The sequence below is a fragment of the Mixophyes fleayi genome, chromosome 2 (genome assembly GCF_038048845.1).
Source record: "Mixophyes fleayi isolate aMixFle1 chromosome 2, aMixFle1.hap1, whole genome shotgun sequence".
In the NCBI taxonomy this organism is placed as follows: domain Eukaryota; kingdom Metazoa; phylum Chordata; class Amphibia; order Anura; family Limnodynastidae; genus Mixophyes; species Mixophyes fleayi.
This window is the reverse complement of record NC_134403.1, coordinates 84,092,166-84,117,219: the sequence shown is the minus strand read 5'-3', so window position 1 is coordinate 84,117,219 and position 25,054 is coordinate 84,092,166. Positions and strand designations below refer to the sequence as shown.

The window sequence follows — 25,054 nt, the reverse complement described above, 5'->3', positions numbered from 1 at the left end:
AGAGTTGTAGCCTTTTTCCTGGTTAGCTCTGTCAAGCACATGTAGTGCTCTCCTGCTGGTTAGAGGTAACCTGGGTTGGGTACATATTAACGATAATGATAATTCCGACAGCCTTTACTCCTACAGAAAAAAAACGAATTCTCACAAAAACGAATACAATAAAAAAGAGACTTACGTGAAAACAGAACTTCCAGATTTCCGATACAAGCGGCATGCTGACAGGTAGTGATTCCGAAGACACATGTCTCCGGCACTTTAATTTCACGTCAGCACGATTTAGATGAATGTTAATTTAAGCGGCAATGTCTGGAGGCCGCAGGTTAAGTCTTTAAACACTTAACCTGCAAGGTTAATACGATTACCACCGGTAACCCTCACTCTTTTTACTGGAGCCAGGCTCTCACTGAAGCCCTTGATTGCCGTGTATTAGCCAGGAACAATTAAAAGAGTTTTTTGGCAGTGTGATCCAAAATATGTACTCTGCAACCGCAGCTATAGCTTCACTTCTGCATCTACTAGCCAGCCAGTGACTTCTTCACCTGTGTTCTGGGTAACATACATGCCAACATGAATTACTGAACCTTAGACATGTTGCTTACCCCTCTTTAATTTTCCTATTGAACTAACTTATGCTGAATAACAATTTATATTAAAATACCTGTTATTTCAATTGTTTAATTTGATCAGGGTTATTTAGTTATGGGATTGTGTACAATGGGTGCAGTGTAATGTGTCCTGGGCAAAACGATAGATAACGTATAGGAGTGTAGCAGAAAGTGCCTCGGGGTCCAGTATTGAAGGTGAGCTTTAATAAAGTTCCAATAATTACAAAGAGAATAATAAATACACTGTGACTCCTCTAACTGATAAAAAGGAAACAAAGTGTAATTAAAATAAAAGTGTAAGAACAGTTAAAAACACACTCAAATATAAACATCCACTCTATTATGGGCGACTTTAATAGATCAAACTTGTAATAAAATACACATACAGTTTGTGGATTTTCTATATGCATCTGAAGTTGCAGAATAAATGTAGAGCTATATTTGTAAGATAGGTGAAAAAGATCAAAGGACAGAACTGTGGTGAAGGGAATTTTTTTTCTTATATGTTAGCAAAACATAAAACTAGGAATTATATTCACAGGCATAAACTAAGTAATATAAAATTAATTCTAGGGTAACCCACCTCAACATAAAAAGGCGTAAATGTGTAAAACTGGTTTGGTAATGAAGTAGTTAAAGACTTTAGGGTATAAAGGGATTATGGCAGAGGTAAGTCCCAACTCATATCCATGTGTCTACTGTATTAATGTCTTTGAAATTAGCTGTTCAGACAACTTAATCCATATGCTAATTGAGCATATTAACACATGATTTTGCAATGCAAATTTAGTAAATTGTGACTCCCCTAAATAAGAGAAAAGGTACTTGTTAATTACACGGGTGCCACTCTGGTTAGCACTACCAGCACATTCTAATTAGAGATGCCGAACTTAGGGGATCCGAGTAGGCTCGCCATAGGGCTCAGTACTTTTGTGCATCCTAGGATCTGAATTGAGGCAATGCGTCATTGTTGCATTGTCGGATCTCGCGGGTTTTGGATTCCTTAAGTACCTCCCTCCCCAGGAGATCCAGCGCCATTGCTCACACAGAAAAAGTGGTAGCAGTGTTCTTGTCACTCTCCATTCTCCAGTGACATTGCTCAGTGCCATTGCTCACACAGAAACATGGATAGCAGTGTTCTTGTCACTCTCCAGTCTCCAGTACCATTGCTCAGTGCCATTGCTCATACAGGAGGGGTAGTAGTGTTCTTGTCACTTGACAAAAATTGACTGGAAATGACTGGAAATTAATGCTATTGAGGTTAATAATAATGTAGGAACAAAAAAAGAGCCAAATTATGTGATTTTTGAAATAAAAATAGGGATTTTAGAAAAATAAAATTGGGATCCAAAACCAAAACACACGAGGGCAGTTTTCCCAAAACCAAAACCAAAACATAAAGTTAATTCAGATCCAAACCAAAACCAACACACGGGGGTCAGTGAACATCTCTAATTCTAATTAGATCATGCATCACTGTGGAGCCTAGCCCCACAAACCCAATCATGCTGCTGGCCTGCCTGTCTGTCACCCGAACTCACTACCTACCCATCTGTCAACCCAATCCCACTGCCTGCCGGTCTGTCAACTCGAATCCACTGCCTGTCGGTCTGTGCTGTGCTAACCTGTGATCTGATTATAATGAACATACCGTACTGACCAGACTGGTGCCTCTTTAATTAGCAAGTACTAAAAGATCTAATGAAATAAATGTTTAAAACACACAATAACATATATATACTGTACATTCACTTTATTATAGCCACCATAAGTAAACCAAACAACTAATAAAGTAAACCTAGTATTTGGCTTCCCTATGAAGACTAGAAGTTGCATAGTAAATTAAGTTTTTTTTTGTGAGGTAGCACTACCTATGTGAAAAACATATAACTATTGTAAAAGGAGATTATTTATTTTATACCAAAAGAAAACCTTGTATTCCCTGAAATAAAGAATAATAATAATTAAATTCACATTAATAGACTAAGTAATATAAAATTAATTCCTGTATAACCCATTTATTGCGTAAATGTGAGCAACAGGCTTGGTCATGAAAGGGTTAGACACATCTGGGCATAAGGTGTCAGAGCATAGGTAAGCCACAACTTCCATCAATGTAAATACTGCACTAATGAATTTGAACTTGACTGTTCAGACAGCATAATCAATATGCTAATTAAACCTTCAAATTAAACTGCACATCTGAGATCCTAAGAAGCTGGAACAATGTAATGCATTTTCTGTATATTGTGCCTAAATATTTGATCAGCTCTATAATAATAGTAATCCATCAAATCAGATATATTTTGCTCAATAAAAGTAGCTACATGTTCTGCTTTAAAAGAGATTAAACCAGAAAAAATATTTTTTACGTTGTGTTTTGGCATCCCGTAAAAGTAAGTTATTGTAATGTATTGTATTAATTTTCATAAATGGAATGTAGCCTTTTGCCATGTGTTTTATTTGCATTTCTTGGATGTGTGAACTTGTATGTGTATCTTCTATACAAGTGCATTTAACACCATTATCCCTCCACATCAGTTGGACTCACAACTACAAAAGGGTTATTTTGCAAAAAACGCTGACCTGATCTGCTTTTATATGTAACCCCTGTCATAGTGGCAGAGGAGGAGTGGCGGCATGGCACAAGGAGAGCATGCCAGAAAGTGGGGGCAAGAGGAAAGGAGCGAGGTGGGTGTCCGCCATCAGAGCTGGCAGAGGAGAGGATGTACCGGCATTAGGAGGCTACATAAGAATTGTGGTGTGCAAAGAGGAGCGAGGTCTACAAGCATGAGGAGGCCTTGTTATAAAGGGTTGCTGCTGTGATGAATCCTCTCCCTTATAGGTATTTACGCAAATGCCCATTTCTGTATGCTTTGTACATTTCACAGTGCATGCCAACTTTCCAGTTGTTAGAAGTACCCCCCAAAAAGGGATGTGCCTACTTTTGCAGTTCCACCTGAAAATGCACAGTGTGCAAAGACTAAAATATATATTTAATAATGTAAAGTGTGCCTGGAAAGTGAAAAAAAAAGTAGAGGAGGAGGCCAGATCTCCTGCAGCTCCGAAGATGTGTTAAAATGAAGTTGTTTAGTGGGGGTGGGGGGGATTTCTGTGCACTCTTCTAGAAAACAAATGCATCCTCTTCAACCCTTGATTCTCATTTCAATAATGCTGTCCCACAAAATGAAATCTTCTGTTGACATATGGGTGCAAATCTAGGTGCATTCTTAATCATCATCATCACCATTTATTTATATAGCACCACCCAGCGATGTACAGAGAGTATTTGTCATTCACATCCATCCCTGCCTCATTGGAGTTTACACTCTAAGTTCCATAACACACACTCAGACTAGTGTTACATTTTGTTAGCAGCCAATCAACCTACCAGTATGTTTTTGGAGTGCGGGAAGAAGCTGGAGTACCCAGAGGAAACCCACGTAAACACGGGGAGAACATACAAACTCCACACAGACAGGCCCTGGTTGGGAATCAAACTCATGACATCAGTGCTGTGAGGCAGAGGTGCTAACCACTTAGCCACCATGCTGCTCCATGCACCAAGATCGCACTTAGCAAGGTATGCTTATATTATTTTTCTTAGTTAGATGTGGAAGGAGCCAGACCAACCAACAACACAATCTTTGACTTCCCTCTTGGCTTCATTCTCCTTCTCTCAAAATTTCATAGGCAGCACTGTCCACACTCATCATCATCATCATCAATATTTATTTATATAGCGCCAGCAAATTCCGTAGCTTTACAATTGGGAACAAACATTGATAAAACAATACTGGGTAATACATACAGACAAAGAGGTAAGAGAACCCTGCTCGCAAGCTTACAATCTATAGGACAATGGGAGTTAGAAACACAAGGGCATGTGCTCCATCATATTGCACAATGGACCAGCTAGAACGCAAAGGTAAAAGTATTGAGTGGGCTTTGTGTGTTGCGCTGTTGGTCAGAGGTTGTTGTCTTGCATTAGCTGTGTAGAGGATGGTAATAGGGTATTCTAGGGAAATTAAGATGGTGGTTGAGGAATATCATAACCTTGTCTGAAGAGGTGGGTTTTCAGTGAACGCTTGAAGGTTTGAAGACTAGGGCAAAGTCTTACTGTGCGAGGGAGGGAATTCCACAAAGTGGGTGCAGCCTGGAAAATATCCTGTAACCGAGAATGGGAGGATGTGATGAGAGTGGAGGAGAGACGTAGATCTTGTGCAGAACGGAGGTGTCGAGTGGGGAGATATTTTGAGACAAGTGAGGAAATGTATGTCGGTGCAATTTTGTTGATGGCCTTGTGTATTAGTAGAAGAATTTTATATTGGATTCGTTGAAATACAGGCAGCCAATGTAGAGACTGACAGAGTGGCTCAGCAGAGGAAAAACGGTTAGTAAGGAAAATCAATCTAGCCGCTGCATGCAAAATAGATTGTAGAGGTTTAAGTCTGACTTTGGGAAGACCAGTAAGGAGGGAATTGCATAGTCGATGCGGGAGATGATGAGTGCATGAATTCATGTTTTTGCGGTGTCTTGTGTCAGATATGTGCGTATTCTGGAAATGTTCTTTAGATGTATGTAACATGATTTAAATATAGAGTTGATGTGGGGAATAAATGACAGTTGTGAATCAAGGATTACACCTAGGCAACGAGCTTGCGGGGTGGGATTTATGGTCATGTTATCAACAGAAATTGAAATGTCAGGCAGGAAGCTTCTGTATTTGGGTGGGAATATTATTAATTCAGTTTTTGAAAGATTGAGTTTAAGTTGGCGAGGAGACATCCAAGATGAAATGGCAGAAAGACAGACTGTTGAAGTCGTATAATTGGATGAACGAAAGTATATCAGTTTAATATTGGTTTGCCGTGCGATTGCGAAGCGTACGCCACGTAACACGTGGCGTGATGCTATCGCACGGTAAAATACGCACGCACACACTCGCATTACAACATTTAGTTATTTATATAATTCATATTCATATTGGTTTCGTTACACTGTAATTTATGAGCAGATAATATTTGGTTTATTATTAGTCTATATATATATATATAGTATGATTATATGTACACTTTAGTGTTATTAAAGGTTTAGGTTATAGGAAAGGTGTCATGCCTGATATCATATTGATCCCCTAATCATCAGCAGCTGTCCGGTGCAGTCGGCGAAGAGATCGCACATTGCGTACTTTAGTTATTGATATTAGGGAATAATCCTTTGTATGATGCTGGCTATGAAAGGAGCAGACCCCCTGGAGAGACGACCCCCACCTTTGGATTGCTTAGATTGAATCAACCTATGATCTGTTTACCCTGAAACCACCCAACGTCTGGACCTATAGAAGCAAGCTACGTCATCTCTATTGTTCACAATGAAACACTGACTGTATATATATAATAGCTGCATCCCCCACCAGCCTCAGTCAAATCTGACACAGTATTCTAACAGATATACTGTCCACCGGGTCCCGGGGTGCGCAGCGAGCGCATGCGATAGCATTGGTATGTACTTATCTTTTTGGTATTGACTGTACTGTACTTTATCATAATATAATAATGTATTGAATTGTTGACTATTTACATCTACTATAATAAATCACTTTGTGCTTTGGAAACACATACAATTGAGTGGGCAATGCTTATTTTAAAACGATAGAATTACTTTAATAAGTCAGTAACGCGAGACAACACAGATGGTGAAAGATCAGGAGAGGATAGATAAATTTGTGTATCATCCGCATACAGATGATACAGAAATCCAAAGGAGCTTATTAGTTTTCCAAGAGAAGTGGTGTAGATAGAGAATAGCAGAGGACCTAGGACTGAGCCTTGTGGTACTCCAACTGATAAAGGAAGCAGAGCAGAGGTGGATCCAGAAAAATTAACACTGAAAGAGCGATTAGATAGGTAGGATGAGAACCAGGATAGGACAGTACCTTCAAGACCTAGGGATTGTAGCATTTGTATGAGGAGAGAGTGGTCAACAGTGTCAAATGCAGCAGAGAGATCCAGGAGAATTAGAAGAGAGTAATGGTTATTATTTTTTGCTGTGATCAAATGATTGACAACCTTGGTCAGCGCAGTCTCTGTGGATTGTTGAGAGCGAAAGCCTGACTGAAGAGCATCCAACAGGTTGTTTGCTGTAAGAAAGTGTGTGAGGCGAGTGTAGGCAATTCTCTCGAGAAGCCTGGAGGGACATGGGAGCTGGGGCGGTAATTTACGAGAGAGTTAGGGTCAGAATTTTGTTTTTTTAAAATGGCAGTAATCACTGCATGCTTGAATAGTGATGGAAAAATACCAGTAGAAAGGGAGAGATTGCAGATTTTTGTTAGAGGGGGAATGAGAACAGGAGACAGGGATCTACCAATTTGTGAGGGAATGGGATCAAGAGGACAGGAGGTAGAGTAGGAAGATGAGAAGAGAGTAGAAACTTCCTCTTCATTTGTGTGATCCAATGAAGAGAGAGTGTCAGAGGGTGCTACAAAGGAATTGAGCCGATTGCCTGTCAAGGGAGATGATACCATTTCAAGCCTGATCTTCTCAATTTTGTCCTTAAAATAGGAGGCAAGATCCTGTGCACTGATGTTAGTTGGAGGATTTGGGGCAGGAGGATTCAGAAGAGAGTTAAATGTGTTAAAGAGGCGTTTGGGGTTAGAAGCCTGAGCATAGATGAGAGATCGGAAGTATGCTTGTTTAGCAGTGTCCAGAGCATTTCTATAGGAGTGGTAGATATCAGTATATCTGATGAAATCATTAGAGGCATAAGATTTACGCCAGTGACGTTCTGCTTTATGAGAAAGTTTTTGTAGAGTTCGTGTTACTGTAGTGTGCCACGGTTGGCAACAGATTCTACGCGAAGTATGTAGTGTCGCTGGAGCCACTTGATCCAGGGCAGTTGCTAGGGTTTGATGAAAATGGGGTACTGCCCGATCAGGGGAGGAGAATGTAGAAATTGGGGAGAGAAGGTGTTGGAGAGAGGTGGAAAACTGTTGAAAATCAATAGAGTTGAAATTCCTGCGGTTGTGAGGAGGCTTGGAAGAGTTTGACACTAGGGAGAGTAAAGAACTGGGGGTGAACGAGTAGCTAATAAGGTGATGATCCGAGAGGGGAAATTAGTGTTTAGGAAATGAGAAACTGAGCATAGTCTAGAGAGAACAAGATCAAGACAGTGGCCATCCTGATGAGTAGCGGATTCAATCCACTGGGAGAGGTCAAGTGAGGAGGTTAGAGAGAGTAGTTTGGAAGCAACATTGGAATGTGGATTAGAAATAGGGATGTTGAAATCACCCATGATGATGGTGGGGATATCAGTAGATAAGAAGTGAGGGAGCCATGCAGAGAAGTGTTCAAGAAATTGTTGGTATGGTCCAGGGGGGCGATAGATGACAGACTGAGCCTCCCCTGATGTTGTGAAAATCCAAATGCTATGAATGGATACAGTTGTTTTATTTCTGCCCACTTTAAAAGTGGTATCATATGTTTTAGCAGGAGATAAAGATTGATATCAGCTGACCCTAGTCAAATGTACCATAAAAGGAAACTTCCAGTTTGAACAATGTGTATGTCTAACTAACCTTATAGATGCCACTAACCTGTTCTACATGTGAGTTGAGGAGTGTGAAGCGGGTGCTCATTCTGAGAGAACCCCAGGATGCTCAAGACTGTAACCCAAAAAGTGAGGTGAGCTGGTATCTGGAGGTATGATGTAGAGTCAGAGGAATGAGAAATAGGGTGACAGCCCCACTATGTGAGAGTGTCAACTTTTATGCCTGGTGAAACTACTGTCAAAATGAACTGTTCTGAAGACTTAAGCTGGAAGTCTTAAATAGAGAGCTACTTAATTTTTTTTGTTATTTAATTTATTTTCATGAAATTACAGTACACCTGCTGTATCTGCATTTTACATACTTGAAACCTGAGGTGGGAGAGACTACAGCCGGGTGGTGGACCCAAATGTACTACAGAGATAGATGTAATGGACAAATACCTCACCACCACCTACCAGGCAAACAGAGGACTACATAGACATGATCTGTAAGGGCAGTGCACATATTGTGTAGATCAACCAATGTACATGTACATTGTGTTGTGGCATAAGATGTTTCTATTAGCATAATCGATAGACACTTTAGAAGATGTTCCTGGGTTAGCAGAGAGCTACAAAACGTGCCCCACAGAATGGCTTCCATTTCACACCATCTCAAAAATATATGGCACACTTCCTGCATGCCAGAATATATTGAAGTGCTTTTCTACCAATTGCTTAAAAAACATACTACAAATGGGATACACAAAATGAAGACAGTCCCAATTTACTCCCATTACTTATTTAAGACATGAATGAGGCTCAAACTGTGTTTTAGGAGAAAAGGTTGCAATTAATGAAGAGAATGTCCCAAAAAATGATGGGCTAGACTTTGAAGTGACAATTAACTCTATACACATCTGGGCTTGCAGTCCCACAAACAGCCCCATAATGTGTACCTATGTATGCATTAGATCAGGAGTCAGGGAACTTTTTTACCTTTTACCCCAAATATATTTAGATACGCCGACGGTACCCCCTTGATTTGAAAGGAAGGAAATCATATATTATTAATTATTGGAATTCAAAATTTCATTGAATCTATTCAAAATTTCTTTGAAAGCTTCAACTTCAAAACTTCAGATTTTGGAGAAATGATGTTGCTTCATTTTTGATACGAGAGCATTAGTATTGGGGCATTTTGATGTCAGAGCAATTTGGATACAGTCTTCAGCGACCAATCGATTTTTCTGCTTTGTTTTTATGTTCGTTAGAGTGGAAAATCCTTTTTCGGAAAGGTAGGTTGTTGCAAAAGGCAGCAACTTTTTAACTGCCTCCTCATGTGCAATTTTGAATGCCTTTGCAGCTGTTGACATCCAAAAATATAACAGATCTGCTTTGTTTTCAAATGCAATACGTGCAATACATTATTGCGTCAAAGCTCAAGAAGTGCCTCTGCCAACCCTTGAGGCTCTTCTGGTACAACAGCAATTTCACATTCAAAGGGGTTTACAATCCAACTGACAGCATGTGAATTGGCAGCATTATCCCTAGGAATTTCATTTTTACCCCATTTGGGGTAATTTACCCCTGTTCCCTGACCACTGCATTAGATGAACAAATTGGAATCTTTGCACACAACTAAATGGGATGCCTATCTGCATATTTTGTATGTAAATGCTCTTCAGTCTTTTACATTTGCTGCAATAGTAAGTATTGCTGTATGATGTAATATTATGTTTTTAGAAATTGCCTAAATAAATTAATCAAGTATACTTTTCTTGACACCAAATCTTTTCTGGGTCAGAATCCAGGTCACTTGTCTTTTCCAAACCTGCAGTTCAGTAAAATGTACCCCTATGTCTACATGAGTGATTTTTAGTTGCACATGTGTGTGCAATTAATTCAAAAGGCAAATCACATAAGCTGTATCTGATAATTTCTAGTTGTTTTAGACTTGACTTCTTAGACTTCTTAGACTTAGACTAGTACTAATTCCAATTTAAATCAGGTCACTTTACAACATGTCTAGACATATTCCTATGATAGTATTGGGTCATTGGTTCGATTCCAACCAGGGCTCTATCTCTGTGGAATTTGTATGTTCTCTCAGGCAGACTGCACTACATTATTGAGGATAGCATTCCAGCCTCGCAGCACTGGGGCTTTGGGCTCTGTTCCAATAAAGGCACTGTTGCGTTTCAATGTTCTCCCTCTATTTGCAAGAGTTTCTTTTAGGAGCTGCAGCTTCTTCCCACAGTTCAAAAACATACTAGTAGGACAACATATGTGTGGAAGAGAATTTAGACTGCAACCTGCATCTGGGTAGGGACTGATGTGAATGATTAAGCATTGCATAATATGTTGGTACTATATAAATAAAGGTTATTAATAATAATAATAATAATAATAATAATAATAATAATAATAATAATAATGTATTAAACATCTTTCAGCTCTGTCCATTTAAATCACATCTTCATTGAGCGTAAAGTGTGAAGCAGTCAATAGCACACTGAATATAATAGGCCTATTAATAATCTCTGTCACTGCAATCTTTTTTTAATATGACCAGCATTACCACCACATATACTGAATTGTCATCCCATTCCCTGTGTTCTTATAAATACATTACAGTACTTTGTAACAATGTTCCTTGCCTAGGGCACCTAAAACACCAAATGAGTGACATAATATCACTCATCCAGTAATTTTAATGCCATCGTAGACCCACACACATTGGCTGCTGACATGAAGGAGAAGCAGAGAGCAGCCTCTCCAATGTGAAACTGTTGGCTGTTGCTCCTCCATGTCAGTGTAACACTGAGTTTGGCACTTGGCTACGATGTAACAGCCAATCACCACATTCCCAGTCTGAGAATCTGAAGATGACGCCCCCACCTCCTGCCTGCCAAGGTAAGAAGCAGCGGATTTGGGGGCCCCACTTCCAAGTGTAGGGGTGCACTGGCCCTGCATGCTTCAGTTGCGTTTTCCTTCACAAACACTCTGAACACTTATTGATAATATTTTTTTACTTTCTTTGCGCCCTACCTTGAACTGTGCACTTGAGTCGTCAGCGTCCTGTGGCTCCAGACAGCTTCCTCGACATGTTCTCACTGCCATCAGGAAAAGAATTGCAAGGCCAACTGCAGAATTCTTCATCTTATCAATGACACTGGGTTAGCAGATCTTCTTATGTCACCTTTTGGGATAACAGCCAAGCAGTCACTGTTGATTAAAAATCAAATAGGTTGATAAACTATAACTATAAAACATCAGACTACCTGTCTTTTCCTGAAAAAGAGTTTTGTACTTTATGTAGATCTACAAATATAGTACTAAGCTAAATAATAAGTGTAAGAAATGGAGTTACTATATATTTAAGTCATACCGAGTGAGGCACAGGAATCACAGGTTCTGTAACCATGTCATTTCCGGATAAAAAAAAGCCCACTGTATTGTGAGATTATTTATTATGTTATGTTATTTGTCATATACAGTATAAAAGCCAGTCTTGAATATTTATGACATGTGCTTGATTGGTCGAGGCAATGTGAGTTTGTGAATAGGTAGACATACATTTTGTCCACTGGCAAAGGACAATATAGTTAATGGAAACTGATGACATGGAGAACATGATATTTAAATGATCAAAAGAGGAGTTGACTGGGCATACTTTAAGGAAGGCTCTTCATTTGAGAGAGGTAGAAAGACTTTGTTAGACTGCAAATAGAATTATTAATATTATTACAACTTATTAGTGGTGACATAAACGCACCGGCAAACTTTCATTTACAAAGTTTGTTGTCCTTTGTACAAACAAAATTATAATTGGAAATCAATATATTTAAATGATTAGAACTGACAAGCCCATTTATGAGGTTTAGACCGTCTATCATTTATTCATAATATGAGAGTGATATGAGCTATTAAATGGCAAAACCATGGAAAATTGATTTTTAGGTGAAATCTTAAGGTTTTATAATGGGTGCTTTAGACCATCCTTGTTAGACTGATATTATTAACACATTAGTGCAGATGTGCACTGTGAAGATGCCCAGTGACAATCTTGGGATCCAGTGACGGAGATAATAATCATTTCCTGGCTACATGAACATTGAAACTAAAGTTTAAAGCTGAAAAGCTGAAACTTCTGCTTTTTTAAAGAGCATTCCCTGTAACGTTGCTATAGACTTGCAGGTAGGTAGACCCATGTGGTTGCGTTGGAGGCAAAAATGAGTCTTCCAAGGAAGGCATTACTAATAGATCAATGCTGAAATGGATCTTACCACTCTTATATTGGTTACTACTACATGCAATTTATGTGTGATTAATCAAACAAGCCAAATATACCTGTAATCAATGGATCCAGGAAAGCATTGCCGCTAGTTAGTCTGAGGGGCTATAGGAATTTATTGGATACAGCTTACGTAATTTGTCTTATGAATTAATTGCACATACATGTGCAACTAAAAATCACCCATGTAGACATAGGGGTATATTTACTGAACTGCAGGTTTGAAAAAGTGGAGATGTTGCCTATAGCAACCAATCAGATTCTAGCTGTCCTTTTGTAGAATGTACTAAATAAATGACAACTAAAATCTGATTGGTTGCTATTTTTTCAAACCAGCAGTTTAGTAAATATACCCCTTTAGATTTAATGCTTGAAAATTGGCTTCACACATAAACATAATCTAATCTATACATTTATTTCTGTTCATATAACAGTCTCAGGCCTGGAATAAAGTATATTACTGTGCTTAGGCTAGCAGTTGATTATATTTTCTACTAAATTTATGGAATACTATCAGTAAAAGTAACTATTGTGTATGGTTTTAATATTTGATTGTTTTGCCTATTTAATTCCCATAAAGTTAAAATACAGATATCATAATATTCTACCAATACAAAATGTAAAATTTGCTTGGATAGACTAAAAGGCTAAAACAAAAACGAAAATATTCTCATTGAAACCTACATAGAGCAAAATACATGAAAATGGTGGTGGGAAGAATGTGTATTTACATGTTGTGCTCTGTTCAGGTTCAGTAAAACACAGCCATACTGTATATTATTGCACAGAGAGAATCATATTTCTCTGTATATTTATGCTCATTGGTAAGTTACTAGAGAATGTCACACTGCTAACTGTACTAAGGACAACCATAGAGCAATGCCCTCTACTAAGTAAATCCCCAGATCCCTCATCTTCCGTTGGACCGTTTAGCTCAGATTACTTACTGTATTCAGCAAATATAACAAATTTGACATCAAAATATGCTTTTAAAAACTAATATATATTTATATATATTTATTACTGTAGTCAAAATATTTTTATTTTTCATTGCATTGAGAAGGATCCCCTAGCTGCAAGCACTGTCATTTTATCTGATCAGAAGCATTTGGGACTGCTCCCACTGCTATCTGGGGGTCTTCCGTAATAGTCTCTTTATATGGGACTAATGGTCTTTTAAAGAACAGAGGTAAATCTATATAGGCATCTTTAATCATCAATCTACTTTTTTTCAGAAATAAATGAATGGTATTCTGTCCCTGTGTTTGAGTTGACACCACAGTATAATTCTTTATATTTATATAGAAATAAGAAGAGGTAGTAAGAAATATTAAATGCACAACACTACAAAAGATGTGACAACAACCAACAATACAATCTGCACTGTGCAGGGTTGTCAGAGAGAAGCTGGTTGTGTCTAATGTGATAGGAATGGTGGTTTAGCATTCTTCTTCTTAAATGACAACTGAACATAAAATACATGACGTTTTATATAACATATATATTATTACTTTTCACATTTATATATGCAAATATTTTGAGAGCTTAACAATATTTGAGAAAAGGTTTTGTGAGTTAAGCATTTTTCCCTTGCACAACAGACTCTTTCAGTAACATAACCCAAACTAGATCTAAAATGACTAATCCTAATGCACCACAAACACTTACAGTGAGATACATAAAAAAAAGTTGCATCAATTGCATACATATCTTACCTCCTGTCAAGTTATCAGGACACTTACTTGTATGTTTGATATGTCACAGGATAACTTTTCAAATCTACTTATGTCTTAGGTATAATGAACCATTTACTTTCATATCCACACAGGCAGTGGTTGAAGTTGGGGTGTGCCATACCGCTACTTTTCCTACTGCCTTCATTGTAAAACTATTAAATTCCATTCACTTACATTCCTATTACATTTTTTATACCACCACATCTAAATGTTCACTTTGACCACTGCATACAAGTATAAAATAAATGTGTGCTTCTTCCCATAGCACCAATTAGTATGAGTTTTTAATTAAATCTGAAAAAAGAAAACTTTTTCATCATGGTGTTCTTTAATTAGGCTTGTGATACTTTTAGCTGAGGATACAAAGCTTAGCTGCTCTGGGTATTTATTAAGCAATTTCTAAAGTACTGCACTTTTGTAGAGCTATCAGGATGGTCCTTTACAGATTGTCGCCTATTGTAACTTGATATTAGTGTTGTATTGTGCAACTGTTTGGTGCAAGTTATTAGTTTCTAAGTGATGTCAATGTAGTTTTCACCAAATTGTCATTAATCATTGAAAAGGAAATGTGATGTTTCACATCAGATATGGCTAGAGTATCTCCCCCTTGAGGAAAAAATATGGGGGTATATTTACTAAAGTGCGGGTTTGAAAAAGTGGAGATGTTGCCTATATCAGGTTCTTCTTATCATTTATTTAGTACATTCTACAAAATGACAGCTAGATTGTGATTTATTGTTATAGGCAACATCTCCACTTTTCAAACCCACAGTTTAGAATCTATACCCCATGGTGTGGGATGACATTAGGCATCTTATTGTTTCTATTCATATATGCTCCACTTTTCTATTTATATCCACTACATCTACATGTTCTGAGAACATTGTAGTACTCAACCTACTTTAAAGCTACTCAGTCCTTTTCCCATTTCCCACACTTACTATTTAACTCACAAGTCATTTAAGAAAAGGATCTACATTTTATGTTCCACTCATATCTATAGTCTGCATTACATTCAAAGATGTGCTTTGATGTTACCTATATAAAAGATGCAGCATAATATATAGTACACTATATTTGCTTATGTAACTTATCTCATTTATAATTACTTATTGTTAGTTGGCATTATCTTTTTTCATCTTTCATCCATATATTATTAGGTGTTGGCAAAAGAGTACTAGAACTGAAAGTATTAAAGGATTAGGGGTATATTTACTAAACTCCGGGTTTGAAAAAGTGGACATGATGCCTATAGCAACCAATCAGATTCTAGTTACCATTTATTTAGTACATTCCACAAAATGACAGCTAGTCTAACAAGGACTCCACCCTAAAGGTCTGCATTAAGAATATGTCACTGAGTGCAACCAAACACAAGGGAATTTTTATAACAAGTTCAGTCTTTATTGCACTATAGTTTTTCCAGGTTAAGCTGAGGAGGGGCAGTACATGTCAATGCCTTCACCATCAGATTACTTATTTCCCTCTATACATCTACATTTTTTTTCAATATGTTGTCAAGGTATGTTTAAGTTTCCATTATTTTGAAATCAAAGTTGTTACAGCTATTAATACATATGTGACTATAAATTGCATGAGTTTCTTTTCTACGAGGTCTATTTTATTGTATGGTATACATATTATCAATGCTCCTTTTTACTCCAGGGCTCAACCACTTAATTTTGGGGTGAATTACATGCAGGGAGGACAACACGGCACCAGTTTACAAAAATGCATTCAGTTAAAACATTTATCAGTATTGTGTATAGGGTGATACACTATATTAAATACTGCATAAAATACAAATCTGAACTACGGTAATATTAATATTTATCAAAATAGTATGTCACATTCCATTGAAAAATAGGAATTTAATCACTCTCTTTCTTCATTATCACAATGCATTTTTGAAACAAAAATATTGTTACATGTATTTCCATAGATTAGTATTGTAACCTTGTATTTCACTCAAATGCTTAGTAAGAAATATATAGTTAAAGTTACAATGAGATTTATAAACTCTGTCATAAATCAGTGCTTAGGTAGAGACACAGTTTTATAAATGATAAGGTGTCCTTTGTTTTACACTTAGATTTAAAAGTTCTGTGAGTTATTAGATTATGCAGAAAGATGGTATAATCATTTTAAATGTACAGCGTCTGTAATGCACAAATAAGACAAGGCTACCTTATATTCTCATTCATTAATGAGTGCAAGATACTAATTGGAAAAATGAACATATCATGAGTATTCTGAGTAGTTATAATGGTAAGGTGAAAAAATTGGACATTTTGTAAAAAACACATTATTCAGTTTCACCAAATATGCACTGAATTAATTTATAAAAATTTTCTTCACTAATTTGGATCTATTGAACAAAAAATAGTTCCGTTTGGTATCACATTATGCAAATATTCAATTTGTTTTAGGTATTGTCCACATTAATTTGTGAAAATAAAGCACCTTTCCCTTTCGTGATTACACAGTGGTGAATAACTTATGTTAGCAAAACTGGACAACTTTCCTATCCACATTTATAACACACTATAAAGTAAATGTCATACAGTTCCTATTGCAATGCCAGCAAGAATAAGAAAAAATAGAATTTATATGCAATACACTTGAGTTCCTAAGCTTGCAGTTACAGTGTAGTTACATGTGATAGTTGTTGCTGTACCTGTGAGTGCTAGAGTCACGCTGATCCTCTGTGCTTGTAGAGCTGTGGATGCCTTGAGGAGTCTGAATAGCGATCTCTGCCTTTAAATACAGACACGAGTCCTCGATGATGCGATGTTCCTGTCACTCAATCCTTTTCTCCCTCACTCCAGTGTAACTCATCCTATTTATCTTCCTTTGACTAATCTCTGCCTCTCTCTTTCTCTGTCTCTCTCTCACCAGCATTTTGTCTATATTATATACTGTACATTATCTCTCCTCATGTTTTCCTCTTGTCTTGATTTTTCCATTTCCTTCTCCATTCATTCTGTGTTGTTGCATTTTCTATAGAACCTATTTTCATTTGTCATTTTATTGTAGTATGTATATCTCTTGCAAGGAAATAAATGGCGTATTGGTTCTGCTTTATATTTATGATTAGGTATATTGAGGTTACCACCTAGACAGCAACCTTCATTATTGCAACTGCTAGTGAACAATAACCCCAATTACACTACCATCCATAATGCTGTACATAACAATTTATGATGTGAGGACACAGCACAAGTTTTGGGACCCCTAGCGGTGTTGGGCACAATAATGGTATCATCCTCTGCGCCCCAGCAGTTTTTCTCAGTCACCAACCAATTACCAATTGCATTGGTGTAACCAATGCTTGAAGTGGGGGTGTAAACGGTTGTACACCATACCATCACTAACCATAGTGGAATCCTTCTCTGCACCCATAGCCGGATCATTCATTAGGCAACCTAGACTCCTGTCAAGGGCACAGTAGGGACTGAGGGACCCAGATTACCCAAACCTGTTTTGTTGTTGTTTTTTTGACAAATGGAGGTGGGAAAGGGGCTCAGACCAGTATGTTACTTATTGCCCGATGGGACCTTACTACCACTCTGTCTGAACCTCTGGTAGTTATTCTAAGCCACCCTTCAACAAAACCCAGTTATGGCAGTGTAGCATATCGTTTCCACTGGGCAAAATAAAAGGTAACTTAATACTCTCATTGTATGCTCACAATTATGCATATCTCTCAATATATATACTACATAATAGACCAGCTAGCCTGAAACATTTCATTACAGTATAATCATTGGGATCAATTAATGACTCACGTTACTGTGGCAAGTAAAGCGTACCTTGAACATTTTACTTTGCCCTCACATGCCATCAATTACCATATACCCAAAATATCCCTATTCAGTTTCACAAGTAAATAGATCACCAATATGCACATATAGCCTAACAATGAACTAGAGACAATTTGCCTCTATATGTTCTCACATGCCACCAGGAAGTCTAAATGCCCATGTAGTTTCCAATGTCCTCATATGGTATACAGAGGCATATGAGACTATATGATGTAGCATTGTGCTATTTTGTTGACTCATGCTGTGCACTCTCTCCCCATGGCCCAGCGGACTCATTCTGCATGTGGAGTGCCCCGCACCAAGCTTACCCAAAGGACATAACTTATTAAGGTTCCTGACTTCAATTAAAAGGTACAGTGTTTATACATGAAACAGAATGAAAGCAACCATCTCTTTCAGGAATATTTAATTATGTAGCCAACATAAATACACAGTATAGACTACCCACCAGGCACACATGCAGTTAAAAGAATTGGTTTATTAGACATAATTTAACAGTGAAGCAGGTCAGGCATAAAAAAATCACTGACTTACATAACATTTGCATAATTACAATAAACGCATTAAAAACATTAAACATAAATAAATAAGTTTGATTGCGACATTTAATTTCATGCATTTTAATTAGCAAAGGGAGAAAAATATATTATAGATATTATTAAAACGGCAGCATAATGACAATCTGTATCTGTATTTAGGGGACTATTTATCACGACTCTTCCGTTATGAAGACACTTTATTGATGCTTTTCGCACTTCCCATATATCACACTGCACAATATCAAAGGGGCTGCTGAGTGATGCTAAGCTCACCTGCGGCAGCTGTCAGCAGCGGTAAGAGGTGCCTTACCACTCCCCAGGCCTGACTTGGTGTCAATATCTGCGGACTTGGCCTTTCAGTTCCAGATCTGTTTAAAAAAAAAGTCCAAAACAAGTTAAACAAATTATTTTTTTATTAATAAAGGATTTTTTCTTGTTCAGTCTCCCAGTTAACGCCATCCTGAGAAAGTGTTAGCATGTGGAGGACAGTGGCGGTGCTTGTAGCACTGATGTCCATGATACATAAGCTTCATCATGGTTTGTACAGGGAAGCTTCTCAGAAGGCCCCCAATGAAGACTACTGTGGCTATAGTCTTCACGGGTAGGGTGCTTTGATAAATAACCTCTCTGAACCCATTCAGGTATGTGGTCTGCAGTTTGTCAATCTATATCAATTACATTAGAGATGCTCAGGCTCTGTTTTCTGAAGACCGACCACCCGAACATCGCCAATCCGCATACCGAGCCGGCGCGGGACTTTCCCACTTCCTCGGATCTGAACCGAGGCAAAACGTCATTGTTGCATCGTTGGATCTCGCGGGTTTTGAATATCATAAGTACTTCCCTCCCCAGGAGATCCAGCGCCATTGCTCACACAGTAACAGGGATAGCGGTGCTCTTGTCACTCTCCATTGACATTGCTCAGTGCTATTGCCCACACAGAAACATGGGTAGCAGTGTTCTTGACACTCTCCAGTCTCCAGTGCCATTACTCAGTTCCATTGCTCATACAGAAACAGGAGGGGTAGCAGTGTTCTTGTCACTTGACAAAAATTGACTTGAAATGACTGAACATTAATGTTACTGAGGTTAATAATAATGTAGTAACAAAAAAAAAGAGCCAAATTATGTGATTTTATCATTTTTTAGCACTTATTTCAAAAAATAAAATAAAAAATACAGATCCAAAACCATAATACGTGAGGGCGGTTTATATATATATATATATATAGTCAAATAACACTTCTTGATTTGTTTTTGGTGGAGTTAGTCATTAACTTCTTAGCCATTTTGACCAAGTAGAATATGATCAATACATAGTGCAGTCTGGACTTTCCTGTGTTTGGATCCAATCTTATATGATCTTATGATGGAATCACCCATATTTATGTTTATCAGAGGAAAAATATATCAGGCTTTATGTAAAAGGCAAATGTATGCTACAAAGAAATAGACTTTCTGTAGAAGGTATTTACAAGTGTGTGATTTGTAATTACTGCAGTTTTCTTAAAGTTTCAAAGTCCTTCAACTCCTCAGTTACTAACAGGATGATATCAGGCATTATATTAATGATATTGCTAGATGTGTTACTTTGTTATTTAATAACATGTAGATGCAGGAGTTAATGCCAAGAAGGAGAAAATACTATTAAGAAATTGGATAGACAAGGCTCGGTGCAGATTTACTGACTACACACCATACACTCAGAAGGGTTAAATACAGACATTCATAGTGTTGTAGTTTAAATAATATTAATGAAACATATTTCTCCCTTTGCTACTTGAAATACATGGTACAATATATGTGTTTTGATCTTAATTGTTTTGATTTTTATTTCATTTTTAAGTCGTTTTTGCAATTATGCAAATGTGATATACGTCTGTTTCGTGTTTATTTGAGTTCAGCTAGTCATAGCACATGGTGTTATGTAAAAGCGGTTCTGTTTTTCCTCTACTGCACAGTATCTGACCTGCAGTGCTGTTTAAGTTTGTCTAAAAAAGGATTTTTATTAATTGCATGTAAACCTGGTGAATATTTTCGTGGAAAGCCTATGCTGGCTCCATAATGAAATATTCCTGAAACAGAATGGTGTTTTCACTCTGGTAAGAGAAATGTTCTATCTGTCTGCAGTTACATGTTTTCCCATTCATCCTGGATCAGTGGTGGAAGTAGGGGTGTATCTCATAGTTCCTTCACTGCAAAACTGTCAAATTCCATTTACTTACATTCCCTTTACATTTTTCATACCGCCACCTCTAAGTTTACACTTTGACCACTGTCCTGGATGTATTATTAGAGCTGCAGGTTCACAGTTATCATTACTGACTTCCCAAGATGTGGGGGGAAAGTACCTAATAATAATTTATAACTTACTAGCTTTAAGAATACATTATATATATTTTTTTTGGTGGGGGGTGGGGGGGTGGAGTTTTCAGTTAGTGAATAGTGGTGTACCTTAGGGGATAAATGTATCTAGCTGCGATTTTTTTCTGCAATTTAAAATTAGCGCAAATAGTGAGAGATAACCGGCGAATTGAAGTGCAAAATCGCCACATATATCTACCTGTGATTTTGACTTTCCAAAATCCAATTTCTGGCGATTTGTGCCGATTTCAGAACACCTATCACTCCCATGTTGTACTCAAACTCGACGGATTTTAAGCACAACTCCTCTGAGTTTCAACAGAAACTGAAACTCGCCCAAGGTTGAATAGAAATAAAAGCATGTTGTTTGAGCTATCTGGTCAATGTTGCCTCATAGCACTGGGGCCATGAGTTTGATTCCTGACCATGGCCTTATCTGTGTGGAGTTTATATATTCTCCCCGTGTTTGCGTGGGTTTCCTCTGGGTGCCCCGGATTCTTCCCACACTCTAAAAACATTCTGGTAGGTTAATTGGCTGCTATTAAAATGCTCTGTACAGCTTTCTTCTTCTTTCCCTCCGGGTCTGTGCTTGCAGTGTTCTTGCCATAGTAAGTAGCAAAATTTTACAAGCTTGCTGTTGTTCAATTGTGGCCATTATGTTAAAATAAACCATATTAAATGTGCAGTTGTGAATGAATGTACACTTACACAAAGATGTGGTATAGATGAATGGCGATGCGGTATTTCCTTTTCCGGAATCTGGGTTTGTGGGAGTTTTTTGCCAGTGATGTTCAGCCTTTTATTTAAATTTATTTGGCATATTGCTGCAGGGAGGCCATATATATCGTTCCAATGTGTATGGAGCCACAATCTTTTGAGACGATGTTGTGACAGATAAAAAAAATCGCTGGCCGGACTGTTAATTGTGCAAAAATCGTTTCAAATGTGTATAGTGTTTACAGATGAATTGACCGATTGATCGGAACTTCAGTTGTAGGTACAATCGCTGTCAGAAAATTCTGTAGTGTGTACCCAGCCTAAGTTTCCTGTCCAGGTAGAAGTGTCTCTGTCACATCTGATCATCACATTTTATGTCTAGAGATAAGCAACATTTTTTCAGTTCCTCGTCCTGCCCCAACCACAGAGAGTTGCTGAATTAAATCACTGTCCCAGTTCTATTCAAAGACTTTCAATTCCTTGAAATGCAAATTTATGATGCAAAAGAGGTACTTGAAGAATTAATTGCTGGAATTTCGTACCTCCGTGAAATAACCTGTTACCTAACGCATGCAAAAATTTTCACTCACTCATCTCACCTATTACTGGTTTCTAGAATAAACATGGCAAATGCTTCCACTGTTACTATGATTACAAATTCATTGTAGAAATTCAAAAATGCCTCTCTTTTGCAGATTGATGCAAGAAAACTGGACTGGTAAAATAAAAAACTTGAAATTGAATATATTAAGTTTTTCTTCAGTAATTGAAAACATTCCTAAGGGGTATCCCTTTTTCATTTTGAGTATTCTCTGCAGATAAAAAAAATCAGCTTTTAGAGAACGAGAGGGTCTGATGCCTTTAACTCTCACTGTTTCCAAGAGCCCTACATTAATTTACTGAGGTTCCTAGACTAGACATTTTCCTTAGCTCATTATCATATCTGATTTACAATAGCATTTTATGTGTCCTATTGCTATGCTGGACTGCTACAATATTACATCAAATACCTAGCTGTCCCTATTACAAAATATAGCGTTTTTGAGATAAATGCTGTCATTGCATCTTATCACTTGTTGTTCAACTCTCTGCAAGCCAACTATTACCCCTCCTCCCCAAGTTTCGGTGTCCATCAGTGGTGTCTGTTGCTGGAATTATTCAATCCAAACATGGTGAATGAAACTACCACCTTAAAATGTAGCAAGTTTCGTTATATCTTAGGGATATAGCCTGTCCCCTAAGAAGGAGAATTAAATAATTTTAAGAATAAAAACATATTATTACTATACCACTGTCCTTGTTTTATAAGTATGGTATTATAATATACCCCCCACATACATTTTTAACCCCCATTGGACCTGATAAGGGACTGAGCAGGGTAGCATCCCCCAGCCTACAGCTTAAGGTCAGCTTAAGGTCATATTCTACACCTACCTCTGTGGGGGAAGCAGTAAATGTAATATTCATGGCTGCACAGTGGTTAGCATTTCTGCCACAGTGCTGGAATCATGAGTTCCATTCTGACCATGACTATATCTGTTAGGAGTTTGTATGCTCTCCCTGTTTGTGTGAGATTTCCTCTGGGTACTCTAGTTTGCTCCCACACTCCAAATACATACTGCTAGGTTAATTGGCTTCTGATGAAATGAATCCTAGTGTGTCTGTGTGGTGGGGAATATAGATTATAAACTCCACTGGGACAGGGACTGATGTGAATCATTAAATATATCTGTAAAGTAATATGTAGGCACTATATAAATAATCATTAATTAATACATTTCCCATAGAATATCCCTGGTGGGTTAATCTTACCGCTGATAGATTATATTGTTTTTCCGCAATCGAAGGCTTGTTGGTTGCTTCATAAACTAATGAATCAAACCCATACTTGTAAGATATCCATGGTGGCTTAGTGGTTAGCAGTGTGGTCATGAGTTCAAATCCTGACCATGATCATCCATGTTTCCATGGATTTCCTCCAGGCAGTCCAGTATCCTCCCACAATTCAAAAACAAACTAATAGGCTAATTGGCTGCTATCAAATTGACCCTTGTGTGTGTGTGTGTGTGTGTGTGTGTGTGTGTGTGCGTGTTAGGGATTTAGACTGTAAGCTCCATTGGGGCAGGGACTTGTGTGAGTTCTCTGTACAGCAATGCAAAATTAGTGGCGCTATATAAATAAATGATGTAGATGAAATCCTAATGTCCCTACCACCAAGACTGAATGCATCAACCTTTGTTTCATTATTTTTTGTCATAAGTTAGGTAAATATTAATAAAATAATATAACATCACCATAAAATAAACATGATGGGGGTTGCAAAATAGATACATTTTGCACAAAAAAAGAGCAAAAAGAAAAACACAGACACATGTAAGAAATCTTTACTGAACAACTTGTGTTTAATGAGGGTAACAGCTATAATGTATCATTTCAGATGTGTATTGTAATAAAGTGGCATACTTAAAAGTGAGAAAAATTACTTTGAGATTATTTTTGAGGAATATGTCATATTCAATGAGGAAAATACCATTCGTTTTAGAAAAAAAAAAAACATGAATATCAGTAAAAAAAATATGAGCAAGCACGGATATTGCCTAAACAAGCAACAGGTTAATAATGCGTATAAAAATGAAATATAAAAATATAAAAACACAAAAATTTGCAGAATAAAAGAAATGTAGTATTTTTTTCTTATTAATTCATTGTATACAAATATAGATTGGAAAAGTTGCCTATAGCAACCAATCACATTCTAGCAATCATTTATTCAGTACATTCTACAAAATGATAGCTAGAATCTGATTGGTTGCTATAGGCAACATCTCCACTTTGCAAACCTGCTGGAAACTCGCAGCTTGATACATTTACCCCCAGGTATTAGTCTCAATCAAATCTTTATTCTTTCATCTGAGGAACATTGGCAGAATCAAGCATTTGATTCCTCAGAAGATCTTCATATATGCATTTGTATCCTCATACTTGGACAATTGCAATGTATTCTACCTTGGTCTCCCAGAAAAAGAATTGCACCACCTGCAGCTGGTACAAAATACATCAGCTGGGCTATGAATTTACCATCCCTGCTGCTGCCATGTAGCAACGCTTCTCCATTCCCTTCTCTGGATACCTGTCAGATGGCGGATCTGGTTGAAGATTAACATTCAAAGACCTACATAAACAGGGTCCAAGACACTAGAAGCACCTTCTGATTCTCTATCCTCTCACTTGTTCATCCGTAGCTGAAGGACTAATATCAGTACCTAGAAACTCCTATATTTCAAATGGGGCCCAAGCTTTAGCTTTGCAGCTTCTACTCTAAGGAACTTGCTGCCTTGCACAGTCCAGGAGGCCTCTTTTAAGACTTACTTGTTTAATCAAACATTTCATTAATGCACCTACTATTATAATCGATGGTAGTCATATTTCCAGTGGTAGAAAAACC

General features: G+C 37.6%; 1 protein-coding gene across 1 annotated transcript in view; it reads right to left on the bottom strand.

Annotated features, from left to right (window-relative positions):
- Positions 1-16,951, bottom strand: part of TAC3 (tachykinin precursor 3) — a 47,038-nt gene extending 30,087 nt beyond the window's left edge. The window contains exons 1-2 of the mRNA XM_075199423.1: positions 16,843-16,951; positions 11,184-11,360 (exon numbers count right to left, since the gene is read on the bottom strand). Of these exons, the coding sequence (XP_075055524.1) occupies positions 11,184-11,294 (111 nt within the window). The 5' untranslated portion in view covers positions 11,295-11,360; positions 16,843-16,951. The remainder of the gene's footprint in view (positions 1-11,183; positions 11,361-16,842) is intronic.
- Positions 16,952-25,054: the final 8,103 nt, after the last annotated feature.